Source organism: Lepisma saccharinum, chromosome 24, assembly GCF_977018435.1.
Source record: "Lepisma saccharinum chromosome 24, izLepSacc3.1, whole genome shotgun sequence".
NCBI classification, from domain to species: Eukaryota; Metazoa; Arthropoda; class Insecta; order Zygentoma; family Lepismatidae; genus Lepisma; species Lepisma saccharinum.
The window spans coordinates 48,735,318-48,754,450 of NC_139252.1; the positions used below are offsets into that span (position 1 = coordinate 48,735,318).

A 19,133-nucleotide genomic window follows, 5' to 3' on the forward strand; every position below is an offset into this window, starting at 1 on the left:
AATATGTATTATGTGAGAAAAATCGAGATGCGAGATCTTGACTTGGAATTTAGCATTTAAATGTCCGATTTCTGCGCAGTTTTCTGAAGCTAGGACCATTCCCTTATTGGTGGAGTGTTTCAGATCTGCAGTGACAGCTGTTCTTTACCCAACAGTAAAATCATAAAGTCAGTCATTACATTATATTTGTGCATACCAATTTCGACAGCCAGCGTAGAGAGAAGTTTCTCGAAGTTGACTTTGGTGAAATCAAAAATAAGAACCACCATGACATAAGATCGACTCGAGGAATTATTGATGATGTTTGTTGAACAAAACTTGTGCAGAAATGTTAATATTTCGCATTGCATTTATAGATTCAGATCGTAAGGTCCTCCTAGGCTTCTTTGGAAACTCAACTGTTAACCTTGGTATTTTTAACATGCACAAACATTTCAGTACAAATAGAGGAAAATGAAATAAACCTTACGGCACAGGTGCCACAAGAGAAAGGTAGATTTTGTCTGCTTACAGTGTAAGGTGGATGGTAATATTTTGAAAAGGAAGACAGAAATCAATGATCGATCATAAGTTAACTTTCATCTTTCGGAACACATATTGAAAAAATATTGTATGTAATACCTCGTATCATGTACTAGGTTCTATTATAATAAATACAAAAGATAATAACAATATAGAGGCATTAATTATAATATTTAATTATTAAATATTAATAATTAAATGTTAATAGTTTCATTAGAAGCATGTAGAAATATGCCTGTATAATATGGGATCCTTTTTACTAGTGCTGTATATTCCAAGATGTTCTTACGTTAGTTATACTGCATTATTAAAAAAATCTTCATACAGATACTACATATAAAATTGATAGAAAAAATTTAGTGGGGTGGGGGGGGTGGTGCTGTTTTGCTTATCGTACCCCTTGTTCACAAATCCTGAAACCACCAGTGAACAAGATGGTACACTAACAGTGATCCCCATAAACTGCAAATGAAAGAAGTAACTATGTTCTTAATTTTTGAACATTGACATTGAAAGAGTTTATCAGGCCAAAAATAAATACATCAAAGAGCACTGTGAATAAAACTATGTTATCAGAAGATAAAAATCCCTCAATTAATTTGTAATTTCTTTGAATCAAAAAGCAGAGTATCACTCTGAAGAAAAATTACACACTACTTATTGCTCTTAATATTCTTTTTCTTTCTGTTGTTACAATTATGAGAAGGGTTCTTACGTAATAGAAAAATAACAAACACAGTTCAATCAGGAAAACTATTTATTTCCCAACATGGGAACACTAATAACTTAAAAATATATCTTCATGTCATTTCATTTTGCACTAAAACAAAATTAAAAATTATTTTATTTAAGAGAATTACTTGTGACAATGCGCAAGAGCAAAAGAATAAAAAAAAAAGATTTGTTTTGTCTTGGCAAAGATTTCACTCAGTGCATTGCATTCTAGAAAAAAATATTTTAAAAAATTAAAAATAAAAAAGTTTAAAATTTTAAAGCATCTCAAGTACACACAAAAATACCCTCAGCTAAAAGCCGTCATTTCGTAACTACGTAGCAGTTATTTCACAACCAATGTATCAATTAAAAGCAACTTAAGAAAAAAAAACATCATTGTAAAATTTCCACTGGGCTGTGTAGATTTTCTTTATACATATATGTATATATACATGAAGTGCAAGATGAAACTGCAAAAATCACTGCACCTATATTTTGTACTCATTATGAAGATATTTTTTCGTAGTAGCAAATATGTGATGATAAGTAAGCAACAATATCTTTTATCCACTTGTACAGTTTGTGCTTCTTTAATAGTTAGATTGTTTTTTTAAGAACAATAACACATTTTCACTATGCTTGTAAAACATCACTTGACTGTCTTGTGAGATGAAGATGATTACTTGTTCTATGTTAACGAACTCACAATTTCTACATCATCTTCACTTTTGTCTACATTATTTTTGTACATTGTTACTCTTTTCCTTGCATTCATACTTAGTTCACACATACATTAAACTGTCAATGTAAACAATTGGTGTAGTATTGATTTTTTCTTTAAATAGGAACAGCTACTGAATGGGGAATCTACATTCCATCATTGGATATCATATAGCAGAGAAAGTGAAACAAAATTATTCTAATGTTCTCGCAAACTTCTTGTTTGCATTATCCGGAACTGCAAGGTTAACATCGTAAAGTATATTATTATTCATTATTTATTTATAAATAGCTTATAATTATAAAGCAAGTAACAGTTCACAAACTTCAACGTCAGACCTGATCAAGCTTGAACAAATGCCCCTGCGCTGTGGATTCAATATTTTGCTGAATTAAGTGGGATACGTCAAAACAGAAAAACACGTTTTCAAGGAGGATTCAGCAAACTACATAAGCCATATTTCAGGCATTTTCTTCCCACTCCATTCCGTTTGTGAAAAGTTATGTTATGAAATAATCAATATGCTATTTATAAATAAACAGTGAATAATAATGTAATTTGCAGCACAAGGTATGAGATGGTTTCTTGCGTTAAATCGTGAGGCACATTTACAATTCCCACTATTGGGGTTTGCTGTCAATTAAATATATGAAAACTTATTTTCAGAAAATGCACAACAAATCATTCAACATTAACGGTGGCTACCGAATGCATCACAGCTATGATCAGTGTGATATGCTTGCCATAAGAAAAGCCTACCGACAAGATTATTATAAAGCTGCAGACACATGACATCTTTATATTATCACCAAAGGAGAAAAGTTATTGAACTAAAATATATATATAGAAAACTGACACACATACAAAAAAGAATAAGCAGCATGGAAATTTCATATATGAAGGTTAATATTGTGATGTTTTGCTATATTCATTTTACACTGTTTATTTTTTATCTCAGTAAAGGGGCTACACTTGTGTATTCCCAATTCAAGTAAGTCATGCATTCCGCTGCAACTTTTACAGAAATGTTTAATTTTAAACTACATTGTAATGAATGAGATGATTTATTGGTAAAAAGTAGGGAGCAAAGTTTTGTCCTTAAAATACAAATAATAGAAATTCTACATTGAAAAATATATATATAATTTTTAGTGCATACAAATCTGCCAAGTGATAAGACGTTGCTATGTGTCACTAACACTTTCTTCTCAATATACCTAGCATGTGTCATTTTTTTAACAGACATTCGGCATAGTGTGTTAATACCAAGCACAATTAAGTAGAATTACCCAGTTACAGGGTAGCTCCAAAATTTCACAAGGAAATTGAAAAATGAGTGAAGTGAAATAAGATGCATATAGAAATACATCAATGATAACTTAATAATGCCTTGCAATAATGCTATGAATATTTAAACATATAATGAATAAGTAACTTACTATTTAATCTATATTTGGCACAAATACTGGCACAATTTTTATCAGCTACTGTTTTTACACTAATGACTGTGTTGGCAATTTGGTTTAATTCCCAGAAGTTGCTGAAAATTTGTGGGATCACTTAGCTGCTCACAACATGCACACAAAAAATTATCTCAATCAACAATAGAATTTTTAAACAGGCTTCACATTTCTGTATGTGAAAACTGCAAAGCAAATCAAATTTTTAATAATTTTAAGACAAAATCGGTTAGGTTAGGTTGTGTATGTGGACACAGACTACCTTGTGAATATTCACGTTGAAAGCAACTGTTAAGCCGGTAGCAAAAAGAGTACTCAGTTAATGAATATACTGCACTAAAAGCTACATTGAATTCTCACAAATCAGGAATGCTTTTAATTATTCAGATTCTATGCTCACGTAGTGAGTTGACAAGAAACACGAGCACAATATGAGTGCAAGTATCACGGTTCACAAAAAATTATATGGATTAAAAGTATCTAAATAACTAGTAGCTTTAAAATAAGCTTGAAGGCTTATCTTTGTAGATAAACTATCATTAGAGGCACATATTTTTGGTAAATAAAAAGGCAAAATTTCGGTACAAAAACTGGGTCAATTTCGGGTTCAAAAGCGGTAAATAAAATAAAATATCGGTGTTATAGCGGTGAAAAAATGGATGAAAAGTGGTATATAAAAAGACATATTGGTTTTAAAATTGTGAAAATAATCCTAAATTTGATTTAAAAACTACACTTATTCCACAGAATTAACATTTCACTTCTAATAGCACATTTATTTAGTTATCAGAGTATTAAGTTTAGTTCTGCGTAAAGGAGTCCATTTTTGCTTCTCCAATATTAACAGCAGAATTACTCAATTTTCCGGGAATTGCATAACTCTCAGGATAATTCAGACCTCAGAAGGTGTCGCGTCGGTAAATAAACCCTGAATTTTGTGTTTAAGAGTTAATTTCGCTTTTTGCAGTTCATTTCGCATTATTTCGTGACAAAATATGGTCACAAAATGCACCTCACACCTTTCAAAAACATGAAAAATTAACACTACAATGTGTTTTTTCAAATTTCGTTTTTTCGTCAAAAACGAAATATGCATGCCCCTAACTATCATACATAAAGTTAAACTGAATGAAATTACACCTTTTTTGAAAACACATGGTTAGTTGGCAATCTACAAAGTTGAGTACAGCTAGTTCCAATGAGGATGGTGGCAGCGGCCACTGAAATTAATAGAACGAAGAAGAAGAAACAGTTTCGCAGATAAAGTAATAGTTTCTCCGTATTTATATACTACCATGTCTTTCTTTTCCCAATTATGAACACAATGTTGTGTTTTGGGGAATTGCAACAATGAGAATGAGTGACGCTTCGATGAGCTGTTATGTATTAAAATGGGAATAACACAATGCTTAATTCATGGGCTATGAAGGCATATAGATGAGTATGCAACTCGGGATCAAACATGCTAGATCTCAGCTGTAGATGGAAGGTAGTGCGATCAACTTTAAAATAACAATCTATCTCATCTAAGTCAAAGGTCAAGTGTTTTGAGCATTACGTGCATCTTCTAGATGTTTTAGGGGGGAGGGGGGATGGTTTACTGGGAGGAGGAATATGCATCGACATGTAGCGTTGGTAATTATGAAGTCACAATTGCTTACATTGACAGTTAAATATTTCACTCTTGACACGAAAGACAAATACCAGATCACACTTCAAGGCATTCTCAGTTTACATGAAAGAAAAGAAAAATAAAAGATAAAACAGACATGTCTTTCAAGAGTCATGTTAAGTGGTCACTCTACTTATCCACCAGCGGTAGTTCAGTGAAGCAATGGCACAGAGGGAGCTTCGGCAACATTCGGTACTTGCGCAGCTTGACTCAGTTCGGCCTTTATGCGTTTGGCTAAATGGCTCCGGGTGTGTTTGCGGAGATGGTCCTTGCGATAGAACCTCTTCCCACACTCGGTGCAGACGTGATTCTTCTCCCCTGAATGGATTACGAAGTGCAAATTCAAATGTTCCTTGCGCTTAAAGCCTTTCAAACACACTGTACATACGTAAGGTCTCTCCGGGTTGTGACCTTGCTTGTGTCGATCTAAGTGTTCCTTCCGTTTCAAACCTGCACCACAAATGTCACAAATGAAACGACGCTCTATCTTGTGCCCCACCAGATGCTGCTCCAGGAGTTCTTTCTCGGGATATGCCATGTGACATTCGGGACAGCAGAAGAGGGTTGTTCCATCCAAAGCCGTCGTGAGATGTACCTGCCCCGGTCTCATTCGAGGCTTCGGTGGTTTCTTCTTCTTTTTTGATTTCTTCTTTGGTGGATTTGATGACGAAGGGATTTCTGGTTCCTTCTTGATGTTCTCGGCGGAGTATTTCAGGAAGTGATGCAGGCTGATGGGTAATGTAGATGCCGGGAGGCGAGACAAGTAATCAGCGACCGTCGATCCGGGAGCTGCAAGAGACTGCCACGTCGATGGCATAGCCGTGGCATGCATCACGGCTCCGCTAAATTCCGCTATGCCAGGAGTGTCTCGGTCAGATTTCTCATCCTCCAACTTGATTCCGTCTCGCGGGGTTTGCGTAGCCTTCTCGACTTCAGTCACCCCATTTCCTCTAATTATAATGTTACACATGGTTTGGGCTTGGATCTGTGCTGCAACGTACTGCTTCTCTGTGATGTGTGTGTTGGTTGCGGCATTCTGTGTGGTTGGCGTCTGGGACTGCATTGTGCTCATGACTGTTTGGGAACTCGTGGTGGGGGTGTTTAAAGGTGACTGATGTGGGTTCGGGACCGACTGCTGGGAGTCTTGTATTGAGGATGGTGTGTTTGGGACAGTGGTCTGGGTGGGCAATGTCGTTTGAGTGTTAGATATGGTTGTCTGGGGAAGCTGGATAGGCGTATGTCTATTTGGAAGGGACGACGGTGGCTGGGCATTGGTGACTGAAGGTTGGGTGTTGGGAACAGACGGCTGTGTGTTTGGGACAGCAGCATGTTGCATGTTTGGAGCAGCATGCTGAACGGTGGCAACTGTTACTCTTTGAGATGGTGAGGAACATGGTGGCTGGTTCGTCGGGCCAGCCCCGGTCGTTGGAGGTTGCTGTTGCTGCTGTATTGTAGCAGCTTGTGTGTATGGCACAGCGACGATACTCGCTCCGGCAGGCACCCCTGCCGTCCCTTGATGGAAGTGATGAATGGGCACTGATGTAACATGGTATTTCGTGTTTGGATTCATAACTGCAACAGGTTGAGAGTTTGCCTGTTGCGAGCTGTCAGGAGGTCTGTATTTTCCCATATTAATGGGCATTCCTATAATCGACTGATTCGTGAAGTGTGCTGGGGGTGTAGTATGATCAGTGCGGATGTACTGGATACCATCCCCTCCAGTCACGACGACGGCTCCAGTTGTTACAGCTTGGGGAGGAAGTCCTGCAGGTGCATTATGGGTGAACTTTGCTGTGAACTGGTGAACAGGAATCGAGCCAGCAAAGTGACCCCCAAATGGGGTGAAGTTCATAGCTCAGGGGGTGTGTGATTATACTCAGGCACCTGAAAGCAAGGCAAAAAATACAGTTAAATCTTTAATTATTCGTGTTAAGTATAGTTTAAGGTATATTTTCTGCATGCATGAAACTTGTTTATAAAAAAGGGGGGATCACTCATACACAATACCATGTGTGCACCACACACAGTACTAAAAATTACCACAAAAATTGGTAAAATAGCTCTGACTTACTGAATTCATTAAGATACACAGAATAACACTTAAAACAATTATGTTAATATTCAAAGTAAAGTATGAAGTAAATGTTAACTGGTGTAATGCCAACCGTAGACTAAGCCTGGCTGATTCTCATCTTAAAAGCAAAATGGAAAATTGGATGAGAGTGGCATTTATCTTTTTACTGAGTACAAGGAGAATGTACTCAGAAAGCAGTATCATTTAAACAGAGGTATCATTAACCCTTCACTGGTATACCTGTGAGCACAGCACTCACCATAGGATATAATTGTAAGTTTTTCAGGCTGAGTTATTGGTATCATTATGTGGTCCTTTGTAGCCATCATTTGTCATGTCTGTGACTAGACATCAGTTGCAGGTGGTGACACTGCTCCCAATCTGCTCAGACATGCCATTTTGATGACAGTCTATGTTTGTGAGCAGTGTGCTCACATGTATAATAACCACGTAACTACTTCTTTATTATATTTTTTCTGTGCCCATTGAATTTGTGTTGTTGCACTATTTTCTGTTTTGATTCTTCGTCAAAAAAATTGTTTCATGTCTCCATTCACTTATTATTGCTAATACAAGGTAACCAAACAAAAAAAGTTCTTGCCGTTTTTGACATCGCGTGGGAAGAAGTGATCACTAATACAGAAATACGTGTGGCGGAAAAGCAGTCAGGGTGGGAGTGGGGACATTGAACTTGTCCAATACAGGCACGTTGCACACTCACACCAGCCATAGCTTGAGCAGTGGCGAAGAAAAATGGAGATGTCGAAGCAGCTCGTTCAGGGTTGTCTGCTTTATAACTTTAAGGTGGGCTTGTCCGCATCCAAATCAATTCGCCGAATATGTCAAGCCTTTCGGAATAATGCTGTGAACCAGGCATTGGTTCCAGAAGTTCAGGTTGGGAAATCTGTCCCTTTGTGATGAACCCCGAAGTGCCTGGATGAAGAGGCCCTGAAGGAAGCCATAGAGGAGGTGAGCTTGCCAACCGCTTCCACGTTTCATATGAAACAGCCAGACTGCACCTTCACCGCATAGGAAAGACGTTCAAGTTGAGCAAGTGGGTACCCCATGCACTGTCAGAAACCAACAAGTGGCAGCTGGTTTCTCATAGCTTTCTCGGCACACATATTGGATCAAGTGCTCACCAGTGATGAAAAGTGGATCCTGTATGACACTCCCAAGTATGCCAGACATTGGTTGTCAAAATGAGACCTGCGGCTCACACAGCAAGACCACCTCTACACCCACGCAAGATAATGCTCTGTATCGGGTCGACTAGTGGTGCACTACGAGCTGCTACCAACGGGCCAAACCATCACTGGTGACCTCTACTCGCAGCAGTTGGAATGTATGCAACAGGCACTGAAGCAGAAGGAGCCAGGATTGGTTAATCACAAAGATGTACTGCTCCTTCATGACAATGCAAGGCTGTATGTGTTGCAGGTGGCTCGGGATGACATACAGCGACTTGGCTGAGAGACAGTGCCATCCATGGTACTTCCCGGACCTTGCGTCAACAGATTATCACCTCTTCCATTCCCTGGACAACCACCTTCGTGGGAAATTCATTGCAAATGAAGCAGACTTGAGGCAAACACTCACGGACTTCTTTGCGACCAAGACCCCCCCAAGTTTTACTGCCAGGGCATTGCACAGCTGGAGGCACATTGGCAAAAGGTGATGGATGACGGTGGGGATTACTTTGAAGACTAACAGTATGTGCCATTTGCTGTACACCTTTTTGTTTCTGATGATCAAAACGACAATAACTTTTTCGTTACCTTATATTTCCTGCTACGTGAACTTTGAAATCTGATATTCAGCATGAATGAAGGTACACAGGTCCGAGCATGGCTTGCTGAACTGAGTGATAAGGAAAGAGAAGACTTGGGCAGAATGTTTGATCCTCAAGGCCCAGAAGTTGAGTATTCAATGAACAGTGATCAAAGGAGAATGAAAATTATATTAAAAACTTCTTACACCATGTGTCGGCAACATTCTTGTTAAAAACACAAACAGAACAATATGAAATGTCTTTCGACCAGCCCTGATGATGACTCCGAAATGGAGACAAAATTTTATACAAACTTTTAAAGTGTTTTGTATCATGCTGTTTATGCATTTTGTGTCTCTTAACAAGAACTGAGAATGAACATAATGCAATATTAATACACTAAAAATATTTTTTTCACCTTCCTGCTGCCCAGTGTCATCAAAGATATTTTTATATTTTTTATTAATTTCATGATTCAAAACCACATAGCTATCTAACATATTGCAATATATCTATCAATGCAAAGAACAGGAATTGATTTGCACTGCAAAGTGGTGCATTATTTACCTTATAGCATTTCAATCCTAAGATGGAATCTAGAAGAAGGTTTTTTGACTGACATTATATGTCCACACTACCATAATTAAGCTATAGAGATAAAAAGCAACACAAAGCAAATGCTACACAATGAAATATAAAGTAACTGGCAAGAGTAATGTAAATGTAATTAACCACTGTAAAATTATTCGAAAACATGAATTATTCAGTTATAATTATCAATGACAATTAGCACAAGAACTATATAGTCACAGAAAGTGGTGATTTACTCCAATTGGGATACACCAACAAACTATACTGGGTTATTTTCCAACTTGCAACTGCTCATTCAAAATTATCATCTGGCACATATGCCCACCTACCTGCATACACACATGGTATATTTCACCCTCCACCCCACACAAACCTACCACACTGGGAATTTCACTATACCCCCAATTATCTGTGGTAACTTTTGCCTGGATGAAACATCTACAGCACCCAACTTTGAGAATCAGTGCTCTTCCACCCAAACCTTGATCTCACCATCACCATACTCAATGATTCTTTCCATCATGGATTTATTCACACACCTCCAACAACCCTCCTCAATTTCATCTACAGTTCCAAAAGACCCAATCTTAATGGCTCTTTTTTACCTTTACATGAAAAATTCTGGATACACCACACCTTCCTTGTAGCAATTATCGAACCTCTCCCATAGGTATATAAATCAGAAAATGGATCTTGGGTGCGAATACACCTTCCCCTGTCTTATTAAAACCACCCCGAAATCCTTAAATATTGCTTATCACCCCTCACCAACAATGATAATTCTAGTTTAAATGTTACTCTGTCTGCGACCACTATTGCCGTCATTTCTGACCTAACCCCTCTGCAACTTTGAAGTCAGTCAGACTCTCTCTGTCTGTGTACACATATTCCATCATGAACATTCGGAGGTATTATTACTTACTGACAATTTTATAGTTTGCTCGAATTAACAGAAGTTAAAATAAAAATTTGATAGCACATTGCATAATGTCAAAAATACACAACTTGCATAGATATGCATGCAAATCCACTATTTTCACTGGAAGAATATATGTTGCATACAGAATTTCTTTGGAATAGGGGAGGAGGTCCTTGAAGTGAATACATCTTCTGACTTCTGAAGGACATATTACCAAACTAAGAAATAAAAATGGCAGAGACACTTTTTATAAAATTTACAATAAAAAGCTTACCCACCGGTATAGTCCTTGAAGTTCGACAATAATGCAACTCCTCTGACTTGAACACTTGATTTTCAGCAAAGTTAGCCTAGAACTGGAGGAAAAAAACTTCAGATTAAAACATCACCTTACAACACAAACGCTTCAAATTTGTACTTAATTTTACGGTAAGAATGAAGAATACAGAGAATGTCTCCAATTCCTTTCCTACTTCTTATACTCACTAAATATGCAGTCCTGGTAACTTATCTGGAGTTAAGATTTGGGGGTCACGTGAAAAAATTGTACACTTACGTCTATATGTTGCAAAATTACGTTGTTCATTACCGCGATCATTCTCCATACAGAAATATAGGAACCATGTTTGATGATATGAACAAGTGACGTTCGGCATTTGTTGCGCTGTCTACAGCATTGACCAACTGTTCCTTTGTTACTTGCAGAGCATTAATTGTTGCTTCGTTACTTAAGATCATTAATCGTTGAAGTATGGCGAAACAGAGGATGGACTTTGATTAGAGGTAAGTTTCGCAACAGTGTTCAAACGTTCTTTTACAAAAATGGCATCTTGCGCAGGGAGGAAGCTAGTGCTACAAAACTTATATTTTGTTAGAATATGCGCTCATTGGCAAAATATTTAACTGATATCTCCACAAACCATTTCCGGTAAGGTTAGGTTAGGCAAGCTCAGTTAAAATTTTGTTCCTAAAGCAATGCAATGCAGCTGTAAAAAAAAAATTTCCCCACTTACATCGGCTTTTTTTCCTACTTCCATACCTGACCCCCCCCCCCCTTTAACAACAGATTCGTGATTAGAAGGCCAAGATTAGTTAGTATACCAAAAATTAACAAAATTGGAGACATTCTCTATATTCTACATTCGCTCCAATTTTACTTAACACAGCTTTTCAACTTTGTGTAAATATTGATTACATACTGTAGATGAAAGAACAAATATAAGTTTTGCTTCAAATTTTGAAATTCAGTGACAAGATCATGATGCCTCTTGACATACTTGGTCACCAATAATGAAAACTGAGTGATATCAGATTTTTCATTATTATACCTCTATTATAATTTATTTAATACTGTATAATGTACAAAAAATAGACAACTCTATAAGCAAACATTTTACAATGGTGCATTTTACTCACTATCAATACAGATAAAAATATATAAATGACTTACGTGAGTGAATAGGAATGGTTCAAAACGTTTCGGAAGTCTGTACTACTTCCTTTAGGTGCCAAACATGGTACCGTATTGCCAAATCGTAAGTTGAGGATTCAGGTTCAGGATAAAAAAGGTAAGAAACTTATTGTGACGGCATAAAAAAACTCCGATGAAAACCTACACTGGTTAAAAAAGTTAAAAACAAAAACCACACAACTAAAACGAGACAAAGAAAGTCATCGAAACTAGCATCACCCTAGGAACTGCCGAAAAAAATAAACTTATGAAAGGAGTCAAAGAAGGGAAGATTCCATCATCCTTCGGGATCCAAAAAACACATAAACCCGAAGTCCAGCTTAGACCTATTATCCCAATGTATGAACATCCGGGCTATGGTTTGGCCAAAGAAATGGTTAGAGACTGGGGAAGATCAAGGATAATCCTCAGTTTAGTGTCAAAAACTTTGTTCAGGTCAAAAAGTCCACTGAACAACTGGTCTTGGGGGATAATGACACCATTAGTAGTTTTGATGTTATTAATTTATTCCCAAGCGTACCCCAAGAAAAAGCTGGAGACTGCCTCCAGAGATGGCTTTTAGATAATGGGGTGGAGATTCTGGTCGCATGGGAGTATGTCCGTTGGTTTTTCTTGTTACTGAATATAATTACATTTCTGTAAACAGTAAGATTTTTCGGCAAAAAGTGGGACTGGCCATGGGTAACCCAATTTCTGGTTTCATCGCCAACGTTTTCATGCATTATGTTGAAAAAGCGGCTTTAGATCAAGTGGGTGTAGGCTTAATGTATTATGGTGGATACGTCGACGACATCCTCATTATAGGGGATAGCAACGCATTGGACACAGCTTTTGTTGAATTAGGAAAACAAGATAAAAGAATCAGCTTTACCAGGGAAAATATAAAATGCGGGAGTATTAATTTTTTGGATTTAAGCATTACAAAAACTGAAAAAGGGCTTACTTCCGGTGTTTTTCATAAACCACTGGCAGGCGAACTGTACCAACAAAAAATCAGAACACCCCAAGGGGTTAAACTGAACATTTTCCTTAATTTCTTTATCCGAGCCGAAATACTATGTAATAATGGCAATGAAAAAGAGAGAGAAATCACCTGGATTAAAAGAGTAGGTCAGAAGAATGGATATAATAACCGAGAAATATTATCGTGAATGAAAGTAATAATCAAAAGAAAAAGATGATAATGAAAAATGTAATGAAGGACATTTCGTTGGAATCCCCTATGACAAGGGGGTTTCTGAAAAGATTGCAAAAACAATGAGAAAATACGGCATAAAATGCGGGATTAAGGCCCCTAAAAATATCGAAAAGAATTATACTGGGTATAAAAAAGGGGGGGACAAGGATACCCCAGAAGAACAAAAAGGAGTATACTGGATAGAATGTGAATGCGGGAATGAATATGTTGGGCAGACGGGGAGAAAAATGCGCACTAGATGGGATGAACATGACAAAGATATTAAGGAAGGGGTACCCAAAACAGTCCTATCCAAACATATCATAATGAGCAGACATAGGGTTATAAAAAGGGAAGTAATTAGGAAAGAGGCGAACAAACTAAACAGGAACATTCATGAAGCTGCATTTATATGCACCGGAAAAAGGAATAAGCTTAACAGAGATGATGGTAATCTGGAGGAAGGGTGGATCGCTTTTCTTAAAAAGTGGGATAAAGCAGTAAATAACGACATTAAAATGGGTTTTCATGTCACTCCCGAGGTTGTGAAGGCCATCGAAGGAGAGAGGGAGTTCACCTTGGAATGGTGACGTAAATGATCGTAGAGGGGAAATTTTCCCCTTCAATGCAGCACAGGAGTGCTCCCAGTCCATGTGTTCTATTCAACACTGACGGGAGTCACTTGGGGGCTATAATAGGTCGTAGATTTTTATTTGTTTTAGTTGTGTGGTTTTTGTTTAACTCATTTAACCAGTGCAGGTTTTCATCGGAGTTTTCTATGCCGTCACAGTAACTTTCTTACCTTTTTTTATCCTCAATTACGATTTGGCAACGCGGTACCATGTTTGGCACCTAAAGTTTATTTTATTTACCTGATGAAGAAGTAGTACAGACTTCCGAAACGTCGTTTTGAACCATTTATATATTTTTATTTCTATAAGCAAACATTTACAAAAACATGTGCTTGGTAATTAAGGCACAGATTTTGATGGTGTCACCAGTATCTTACTTTCTTTTTCATATGCCAGCTCATAAATGACAGACTGTAGAACTATAGGCTAACACATTTTCCTTCTTGATCTACAGTTGTACAACAGTGGCAAACACAAAATCACATATTTGGTTCAAGAGGCCTTTGCTCACAAAGTTATCTGCTTACAGGAAAGAGACACAAACAGTGGACCATGGGAATGCTCAAAAAAAGTTCATTGGTAAGACAAATCATTTTTTGTCCGTATACAAGGCAGATAAAAATTATGATGTTTATTTAATTTTTGTCTAAAAAAACAGGCTTAAAATTGAAGTATGTCTCTTGGCACCGTACACGTATATATATTTTATATAAAGGCTTTTTATGGTAAACAGACCTGTAAAATATTTGAACAGTTTGTTTAAAGCAAATAAAAAATTACATGTAAATATAAATTTTTCTGTTTCTGCATCTATATGAATCTACAATGAAAATGTTTGTTGGTTGTGTTAATGAAACTATAATAATTTCAGTAACTTTTCTTCCAGTGCTTGTTTTTACTATATAATTGTAACTTAAAATATTTTTTATAGTGTTTGTAGCTGAAATTTGGCATTATATTTACGATAGTTTGCAAAATATCGGCTGCCACATTTATTTACAGCTTAATGATAATGACACTATTTAAGGTTTAACATGATTAGCATTTTGTGTATTATTCTACACAAAATTTTTGCTTCTTGCACATAAAAATTATTTAATTTGAAATGAAGTGAAATTTTGTATGATCTTCATCCCATCAGTACACAAATTTTGTTTCCTTTCTTAGAGCCTAATAAACACTATTCAATGTTTATGGGATCAATGTACTATCATCAAAAGTGATTCTGATATTTACAAAGGGTGCCTTTCAGATTGACGGTGGACAGGCTGGTGCACTGCTGATGCATGCCCGGCTTTCCATATTTCACCGGGGTTGACCAAAGCTTTCACTGGGTTAAACCATGAATCATCATTTTACACTGGCCTGCAGAGCAGGGCGGCAGGTGAATCAAAATGGCATCGTCCGTACTGAAAGTAGTTCTGATTCAGGATATGTGTTCTGTAGGCAATAGTACGGAATGTCACACCGATTTTGTTGCACAGAGGGTGAATGAACTGGATGCAGGCATAAACTGTTTACATTTTTAATGGTACTGCTCCTTAACTTGCATTTAAAGTGAAATAAAGTATGCCGATGCATCAAAACATGCATCCATCTTCTGCTGCAACATGCAGGAAAGCATTCATTTGCAATATTCAATATTTTTACAAAAGAATACCACTTAAATTCGTAGCGCACATGCAAAATAAGATGTCATTACATGAAATATCTTCTGTGACTTAGTCAGCATCAGTGACTTTTTCCTAATAAACGCGAATGTGCGTGCACATTCCGAATCTAACCTTCATATGTATCGGTATGAAGCTTTCCAAATTTGATGTTATTTTTGCTGCACCAGTCTGATGCACACTGGTGAATTTTGGAAATTTCTTCTGTACATCTTTCTATAAATTATTTCTTTAAAGTGATTTAAATCGGGGATTAAAAAAAATCACGATTTGAATCAAATCACCTTGCCTGTGTGTGAATGATGATCGACGTGTTACCGTAGACTGTGGGAAGCCTTCCAGAAGGACTGTCTGCAACGTATGGTGCAAGCTGCGGTAACGGTTCCAATTGTTTTATGATTTTTTTTCAAATCCTCCTAGCATGAAAACTATATAGCTATAGTAGAATTTTGGAAATCATTGTCACACGAAATTTGAACCTTCCTTAAAGTAATCAGAACTGTTTGGATTTGAACAAGTTATTTATGTTGAAAAAAAAAAAACTTCAAAATTGCCTTACGCAAGCATGCATGCTTCATGGACAATGTATTTTCCGTTGACAAGCGATTGTGGAGCGATTTTACATTACCGGACCCTTCTCCAATTTCGTTCATATTTCGCATACTCACTAATTTAGGGCTCCTAAACACGAATCAGAAGTTAAAATTTGGTGCTCACGTGTGGAACTTGCAAAATAAGGGGGCCAGCGATCGCAACCGACAATGCACAATTGCTCAATATTTATAGCAAGATTTTGATTCTCGAATACTTAAAGAACGACATATATATTCCTGATATTACTACGACCCCAAGATTTAATTATGTTTGCCTAACCTAACCTAACCATGCGTCAATGGTTCGCAAATTATTTTGCAATTTCTAGATCCTGATACTACCATGACACGAAATTTTAACTATGTTTACCTCACCTAACCACACGCCAATGGTTCGCAATTTCTAGACGTTTCCGACAAATTTTAACTTCAGATTCATCATTGACAGGCAACAATTAGTAAGTATGCCAAATATGAAGAAACCTGAAAGGAAATTGGTTTTTCCAAAGCAAAACTGGACATTACTTCCTTCCTTCAAAAGACACCACCTTCCTTACATGAACAACTGACGAACTGAAGGTCTCACGTATCACACAATACTTTATTAACCTTCTTGTGTACTGAACGCAATGAATAACGGGTCTCACTTATCGCACAACACTCTAGCAACCTTCTGAATGCAATGTAACGAGTTGCGAACGTCACTTGTTCACATGAGAACAAATGGGTTCTTCGTTCCAAAGGTTTATGTATCGACAATCACTGTGGCAATTCACAACGCTATTTTACAACTTCTACATGTTAATTTACAATTTCTTCACGTGACCACCAACTCTTAACTGCAGATACGTGATCAGGACTCCAAAATTAGCGAGTATTAAAATTATCAACAAAATTATGCCTTTTTTTGGTGTTGTAAAATCACAACCTTCTATACGTTATTTTGAAAGTTCCACACGGGAGCGCCAAATTTTAACTGTAGATTCGTGATTAGGAGCCCTAAGTTAGTCAGTATGCTAAATATGGATGAAATTGGAGAAGGGTCTGGTATTGTAAAATCATACTGCGATTGTAAGTATCGTAGATTGGTGGGAATTAATGTAGAAGTAAATCGGAACCTTAGTAGAATGCATTTAGGGACTTTATTTTAATGCTAAGAGAATCAAACATGACCTACCTAACCACAAAAGTATATATTGAACAAAATCTGGTACTACTTTACTATACCGGAGACACCTATCAATGATTTATTTAGCAATTTTTTAGGTATAATTTAACAATACAGGGAATTTCTCCAATTTGTTTGAATTTTCGGTTACTTACTAATTTGGGTCTCCTAATCACGAATCTGCACTTAAAATTTGGCGCTCACGTATAAATTTGGCGCTTATTTGGGGGCAGGTGAATCCGGCCACTTTCTAACATGCCCTTAACAGGGAGTCTATAGATATAGGCGGGGCCGCGATAGCGGTTGGGGGCGGTAGGTCGATTACCCCAGGGGCGGAGCCCGGAACCGGCGGGAAATTCGGAAATCGAGGGTGTGGAAATAAGAACATAATTTCGATTATTTTGCTATTTCCACGTGTGAGCGCCAAATTTTGACTGCAGATTCGTGATTAGGGGGCCAAAATTAGTGAGTATGCCGAATTTCAAACAAAATGGAGAAATTCCCTGTATTGTAAAATCGCTCCATTTTTTACATTGCTAACGTACTATTCTGCAATGCGGAACATTTCTTTAGGTGAAATAATGAATTTCTAACGAAAATAATGTCTATTTCTTACATTAACGAGTACTTACTGTTGTTCCTTATTTCCAACATCCATCCACGGCATAAAACCACTTACTACTACACTATATGTATTATATAACACATCTCTACAAGCTAAAAACAGAAAATATTCATAACACAATCGTCATAAACTATACAAATTTATCCAATTTCTTCTGGGAGTACAGAAGTTCAAGGGTAACCCCACTGAGCAATGTGCCTTCACTATGGCCCCTCCCCTTCCTTAACTGCATGGCAAGTGTGTTAAACACGAGACCATTAGGAAGTGCCTCTTGCAGTATATTATGAATAATGTGATGTCAAAGTGGAAAGACAGAACTATAAGATGAAGTGCAAGAGCAGTGACTACGGGTTTTGAATTTTATAGAAGCAATCTGTAATGAAGAGGTATTTCTAATGTAAATAATGAATGAGGGCTAATCACAAACATGAGTGTATTAAGCAGAATCAGGTAGTGCACTGTTATACAAATACGTATACCCTGATCAATCACAGACTATTCCTTGCCGAATTAATTTGAAAAACCTATTTGTTATTATGCAAATATGATGCCAATTTACTTTTTTGTAGTTAGCTCTTTTTCTAAATTATACATACCTTCTTCACAAATTATTTGCAGAAGTTGATTCCTTAAGTTGTATATGGACTGGTGCAATTGTCAAGAACTATAAAGTTGCCTTCCATAACCTTTGTCACACTATAAGAAAACATTCTTTAAAGCGTCACCCCTTATCAATATATGTGTTAAAATATCTCTATCTTTCCTACAGCACTTTCTAGTTCATCTGAAAACGGTATTACATCACTGTCTTCCACTGGTGAAATTCGTGCGCACCATGTCCTACATAATCGCATCGAGTGAGTACCACTTTCAGCGCTAAAAAAAATGCCTTCCAAGATGGAAAAGATGAACAGGAATCATTCCCAACATACACAGTGTTCAACTTGATATTACAGTACTGTTATAAAAATAAGCACTTCGATACATCATTGAAAGGCAATGTTTTCATTATTTCACATCCACAACACGCGTATACATCTCAATTCACGTAAATACTTCCGTTATTTTGACACAAACCTCGAAACACCTGCTGTGCTAAGCGATGTTTCATTGTTCTGTTGTCAATGTTGCAAAATCAAGAGTTGTTTAAGCCAATTACTAGAAAAGTTACTAAACGAACGATGATTAGAAGCTCTACTATATAACATGAAGGTAAAATCAAGTGGTAACATAGTCGCGGACGCTTTTGGGTTTCTAACACCCTCATTGACTTTTAACGGGGGTCGTTATATACCTACAAATGCATTGGCGTACGCAGTGGGGGAGCTGATGGGGCTACAACCATTACCGAAA

At 37.1% G+C, this 19,133-nt stretch overlaps 1 protein-coding gene across 2 annotated transcripts; it reads right to left on the bottom strand.

Moving 5' to 3' along the window:
* Positions 1–1,261: 1,261 nt before the first annotated feature.
* On the bottom strand, positions 1,262–18,879 carry LOC145978273 (uncharacterized). 2 transcript variants are annotated; one of them, XM_083110788.1, is made up of 3 exons: positions 18,377–18,879; positions 10,723–10,800; positions 1,262–6,973 (listed from the first exon to the last, which is right to left on the bottom strand). In XM_083110788.1, exon 3 carries the CDS (start codon positions 6,939–6,941, stop codon positions 5,241–5,243), a length of 1,701 nt encoding a protein of 566 aa, XP_082966914.1. In that variant the 5' UTR covers positions 6,942–6,973; positions 10,723–10,800; positions 18,377–18,879; the 3' UTR covers positions 1,262–5,240. The 2 variants fall into 2 exon arrangements, with proteins under 2 accessions (XP_082966914.1, XP_082966913.1); XM_083110787.1 differs by having other exon boundaries at positions 10,719–10,800.
* Between the last annotated feature and the right edge of the window lie 254 nt (positions 18,880–19,133).